Source organism: Argopecten irradians, unplaced genomic scaffold (assembly GCF_041381155.1).
Source record: "Argopecten irradians isolate NY unplaced genomic scaffold, Ai_NY scaffold_0696, whole genome shotgun sequence".
Classification (NCBI taxonomy): domain Eukaryota; kingdom Metazoa; phylum Mollusca; class Bivalvia; order Pectinida; family Pectinidae; genus Argopecten; species Argopecten irradians.
The window spans coordinates 11,022-16,944 of record NW_027188163.1 but is presented as its reverse complement, the minus strand read 5'-3'; the positions used below and the strand labels follow the sequence as shown (position 1 = coordinate 16,944).

At 42.8% G+C, this 5,923-nt stretch overlaps 1 protein-coding gene across 1 annotated transcript; it reads left to right on the top strand.

Moving 5' to 3' along the window:
• The first annotated feature begins 220 nt into the window (after window positions 1–220).
• Window positions 221–5,255, top strand: LOC138313468 (uncharacterized). Its single transcript, XM_069253893.1, has 4 exons — window positions 221–925; window positions 1,492–1,674; window positions 1,944–2,087; window positions 3,048–5,255. The coding sequence occupies exons 3-4, from the start codon at window positions 2,019–2,021 to the stop codon at window positions 5,253–5,255; spliced, it is 2,277 nt and encodes a 758-aa protein (XP_069109994.1). The 5' UTR covers window positions 221–925; window positions 1,492–1,674; window positions 1,944–2,018.
• Window positions 5,256–5,923: the final 668 nt, after the last annotated feature.

Below are 5,923 nucleotides of genomic sequence, written 5' to 3'. Positions count from 1 at the left end.
TTGAGAGGTCAGACGGTGCGGCTGGAGACCAACAGTGTTTGCCTTTTCATTTTTGGGAGGTCAGACGGTGCGGCCGCAGACCAACGAATTTTCTGTTTGTGATTTGTGAATGTCTGGTAGTTCGGCTGTTGACTCGTTGTATGGAGATTCAGAATATTTTTCTTTCTTGGAGATTTATGTGTTGCATAGATGTTTATGGCAACGTAGAAAAAAGAGAATTTTTTATTTTTCGGTTGGGCCACGTGGTCGTCCGGCATGTACTTACTTACAAGTATGCCTAACAGTAATACAGGACGTTGTGCGGAGGGATGGTCAATATGGGTTATGGTCTGTTGTATAGCGTTTTTTAGTCTCCGATTCAGTCTTGTTTGTAGAACATGATAGCGATATTTCACAGGCTGACCTACCCATAAATTCAGTGATTGACACTTCTAGTGGGGTGAGCTTGGCGATGTGCTTACAGCTATTAGCCTAATTCAGTGCTTTTAAATTATGGTATACTTCAGCAACCTTTAAATGTGCAATAACTTTTGGTTAGGCGTGTGAAAAAAAAAAAAAAAAAAAATGTATATATCTACTAGTACAGTATGTACCCTTTATTTAGCAAGCAAATATTTTATTGAGGGGATATTTTTCCTTTACGAGAAGACATTGGTGCGTGAAAATCACCATTTATGATTTGGATATTTACTTTTATTTGCTTCTTATTTTGCTTCTTGTTTGCTTACTCGGTAGATGTCTTATCAAGTATTAAAGCCAAAGCATAACCTCAACGACAGGAATATCCTTCCGCTGGTCCTCGAGATTAAGACGACCAGGTCTGATGATATTACAGACTCGGCTGCGACAAGCAGGCTTAAGAGGGATCACAGCCTTATGGATTACTCTGAGGAAGAGATCAGTAGAGAATTTAAGAAGTTGACAGGTACTATGGGTCTCTTGAAATAGATTTATGCAGTGTACATTTTCATAAATATATATAGGGTTCTTTTTGATAAATCGAGTGTCTTGACACAAAATCTGGTTTTAATCATGTTTGTAATGCCCTAGGAAGCCAGATTGCTTGGGGGCCGCAGTGGCCGAGTGGTTAGGATGTACCGACATATTACCACATGCCCTCCACCCCTGGGTCGCGAGTTTGAATCCCATGTGGGGCAGTTGCCAGGTACTGACCGCTGGTCGGTGGTTTTTCTCCGGGTACTCCGGCTTTCCTCCACCAACAAACCTGGCACGTCCTAATGACCCTGGCTGTTAAAAGGACCTTAAAATATTCGAATTGCTTGGATTCGGCTTGGATTCATGTTTGTAATATTGCTTGGATTAAAAAAAAAAAAAAAAAAAAATTGTAATTGGGACTGTTTTGTTATTTAGCAGATTAACAAAATAAAATTTTTGTACAGGATGACAATCAGGAATGGCAGATAAATACTTTTTGGATGCAGTAATTATTTAGTTTTGGGGTGGTAATTTTTCAATCCTCTGTTGATCCAGGTCAAGATGTGGAGACAGTCCTATCACTAGCAGGCAAAGATACATCACCTACATCGCCTACACATATCCGTTACGCACTCCACCTGGCCATTATTCTGGCTAACAGCATCGGTGCTCCCAAAGGAGCAGTCCTACAGACCAGCCAGCAGGGTGGAAAGGAGGGTGGGATCTCAAAGAACGCAGGTACTTTGAAGATGTTTGTAAATCTTGACTGAAGGTCAAGATCGTATTTTTAGGATTTAAGGGTCATGGTCTTGTACTGATCTTTTTGTCAATGTCACTATCTAATCTAAATGAAGGCAGTGTATATATATTGCTAGCTATGCCTAGTGAAGATCTTGCTTATAGTGTTATATATAAAAAAAAAAAAAAAAAAAAAAATGATGATGTTTGTTTAAGTCATGTCAAAGTCAAGGTTTACTGTATGTATGACATTGTGTATTGGTTTATAGTCACAGATGTGGGAACCGGTGCAGAGGTCAGCACTCACGTCCAGGATTCAGCAATGGAGGCTCGCTTAAAAAAAGATGGAGCAGCAGCTGTCGGTGTCCACTCAGTCACAAAGAAAAGACAAGGTGGAGGAGGCCCTCCGCAATGTAAGATTTATGGCGGGGAGGCTTTTGTTAACCGCCCCAATGTCACTGATCGCTTCTTTAGAGGTTCTAGTAGATTGTGCCTCGAGGGCAGGTGCTGCTGAGGTAGAATTTTATTCGAAAGCCTTAAGCGTGTGTAGGCAACACGAAGACAATCCTGATATGCCTACACTTTGTTTAAAGTTATTAGGTTCCTCAGAGGACAAAAAGATATCTGCCACTGTGGCTGATTGGTTAAAATCAAATGTGAGGGAGGTGAAGAAAGAAAGTCATAGGGAGAGTCCGGCGAAAGGGGAAATCGTGTCCCAGGGCTACACACATCCTCAGGGTTATGCACCATACCCATACCCTCCTTTTCCTGGGACTCCCCCACAACCAGTGATGCCTTTTATGCCTGGCCAGGGTTATTTTCCCCCCTATCCAGATTTCTCGGCTATGGGAGGTGCCAGGCAGGGGCGCCCCAGGTTTGTTAAGAAAAGGGGAACATGCTACCTTTGCAAAGAAATGGGTCATTATGTGGCTAATTGCCCTAAGGTCCTCAAAAAGTCCTAGAACCTTTGTAAGGAAATGGGGCCATGATATAGCTAATTGTCTTTAAGGTCAACAATAGCTGTGGTATTTGATAGCAAAATGATAGTTGATGGGAGCTGTTTTGTGGTAGATTTATATTTTGTTTGATAGCAAGTTTAAAGTTTTTTTTTTTTTTTTTTATGTTTTCGGTCGGTTATGAGGAAGGTTTACCTAACATGATGAAAACTAATTATAATTGATTTATTTTAGGATGCCTTTCTTTTAATATACATGGTTAGTAACACATTGATATGTGCAGGGGAAAGTGTTTGTTGCACTCTTTGGTTCTCGTTCCAAGGGTAGCTAATCCCTTAGTGGCTTTTTAAGTCGCGTGGAATGAGGGCTGAAGTGTTTTTTCCTCTATTTAGATTTTATCCTTTTAACTTGTTGTAGAGATCACAGGATATCCCTCAAACAGTTAAGAGGGCCAGATTTGAGCCGTCTATTCCAGAGTGGGAGATCGGTTTAAAGTTTGACCCCTCAAAGATTGCAGCAAGGGATCTTCCATGTCGGTGGGTAAATTACAGAGGAAAAGCTCTTCAGCCCCCATTCCAACATGCCAGGGCAGAGGAAGTGGCTTCAGGGGCCCAGTTCAGTTTGGCTGACTTACCTTTTCGGGACCCAGATTATTTCTTAGCAGGAAATGTTTGTAAGTCGGAATACCTCCAGTTTTGGGAAAGAATTAATGCATGTGAGGAGGTGTTAGATTGGATAAAATATGGGGTAGATGTTAGTAGGCATTTTGTGCATTTTAAGGGAGACTTCAGGGGTGTTTCTTATGACTCTGATACACCGCCACCTATCTTATTATCTAATTCCAAAACATGCATAGGTTATGAAGAATTTATCTTGCAGTCTCTTTTGGAAAGAGTAGCAAATGGGTCTATGGTCGTATGGGGAAAGGTTGGGGAAGTTGAGCCACCATATTTGGTGATGCCACTCACAGTTGAACCTAGTAAACCTCGCCTCTGTCATGATGAACGGTTTCTTAATCTTTGGATCAAGGACAATAGTTTTACCCTTGATACACTGAAGGAAGTTCCTCGGGTTATCCCTAAGGGTTCATACATGTCGAACATTGACGACAAGTCTGGGTATGACCACATCAGTCTTTCGGTGAACTCCAGGAAGTATTTTGGTGTCCAGTTTGGGGAATGGTACCTTGTTTATACTTCCCTTCCCTTTGGATTTAAAGCTAGTGCTTATATTTACCAAATGACTGGTATGTCAGTTACAAGCTACTGTAGGCAGCTTGGTGTACCCTGTCTTCAGTATATCGACGACAGGTTGATTGGTGAGGCTACAGCTCAAGGTGGAATGAGCAAAGATCAATGTGGCAATCCTCAAAGAGCAACAGCTGCTTTGTACATAGTGTGTGAAGTTCTTGTAAGAGTTGGCTATTTCATCGGCTTACGGAAGTCTGTATTTCAGCCCAGCCAGATCCTACAGTTTCTTGGGATGTTGGTGGATTCGGCTAATCAGTGTTTTCGTATTCCCCCCATCAAGATTGAGAAGTTTAAGTTACTTAGAAATTCTGTTCTCAAGGGTCAGTGTGTTGATTTAAACACTTTACAACGGTTCGCCGGAAAGTGTATTTCTTTCATGCTAGCCGTCCCTGGTGCAAAGTTGTTTATTCGGGAGGTCAATAGGGCTATCGGTAGGGCAAGCAAGAACAGTCGACCAGTTATGTTAGATGACAAGCTCCGAGAGGAAATTCAGCATTGGGAGTTCATGGACACTTTTACAGAATGGGTGCCATGGAGAGCTGAGAGGCATCTCCAGGTTAGTATAGCAACAGATGCTTCCCTGTTTCGGTGGGGAGCAGTGGTTGGAGAACAAAGAGGCATTGGGGATTTCTTCCCAACAGATGATGACCGCCCTATCCACCTTAAGGAGGCAGACGCTGTGCTAAAAACTATTGCCACCCATGAGGGGAGCATGAAAAACCACAGGGTTGATGCACATGTTGACAATAGGGCTGTGGTGGCTGCATGGGAAGGACAGGGGTGTCGAAGCTCAGAGTTAAATGATCTAATAAAGGGGATTTTTGCAATAACACAAAGAAGCAATATTGACCTACGCTTACAGTACATACCATCAGCAGAGAACCCAGCAGATCTTGAATCCCGACGTAAGTCTTTGGCAGACTGCAAGTTGTCGGAGTCTGTTTGGGGGCGGGTTCAATCAGTTTTTGGTCCCCACACTGTGGACCTCATGGCGCTGGACTCTAATGCAATGTTAGAAAGGGATGGCCAGCGTTTACGCCATTTTACCCCATACCCATTACCAGAGTCGGCAGGTGTGAACATTTTTGCTCAGGACCTTTCTTCTGAGAGGTTTCCTTATGTCTTTCCCCCATTTTGCCTAATTTCTTCTGTTCTTAAGTTCTTGATAGAACAAAAACCAAAGCAGTGCACTTTCGTTTTTCCAAAACCTGAGGTGTTGCCTTCATGGTGGCCAAGGCTATGTTCACATGCTACAGACTGGCTCGAACTGGGGACAACGGGTGATACTAGTGTCATTTTGGGTCCATCAAAGTCTGGCTTCAGTCCAGTTGCTTTACGTACTCCCTTGATGGTGGCCAGGCTTGCCTTTCCCTAATTTCCAATTAGTTGAATGAGCATTTTGTGTATATTGATAGTGGTACTGGTAGTCAAGTTGAGGTGTTATTACAATTTTCCTGGAGCCCTCCTGTCCAGGCTGGAATCCCCCCAGTCAGTGATTCGTATGCCAGCGACAGTTCACAGCAGGCTCGCAGAGCTTGAACGAAGTGTTGATAGTACTCCTTATAATCAGAAGAAATCAGCTTTGGAACGTGAATTGCTAGCATTCTTTGATATATCTGTTTGCAATATAAGGCGTATTTCTCCAGAGGATATTTGCCATTTCCTTATAAAGAAGGATGGGAAAGGGAAGACACGAATTCATTCGGTTAATTGCCCATACTTGGGTAGGGTTGGGCCATCAGAATGTGAATGCCCATCCAGATTGTCTGCGGGAACAGTTCAGTCACTTGTTGGTCAGTTAAAGTCCATCTTTAAGGTGAGGGGACTTGGGGTGGAATGGGACGAAGGTTTGTGCTCTGGGAACCCAGCAAGTAGCTTGAGGGTACAGAAATATGTAAAGGCTATCCAGCAGGAGCAAGCGAAGTCTCATGTAAAAGTTAGTCAAGCCAAGCCTTTGTTTTTTGGGAAGTTGACAAAGGTTTTTAGCCACATTGATGATCTTCTTTCTAAAGTCAGCGAGAATCCCGCTGAACGATTTGTTCT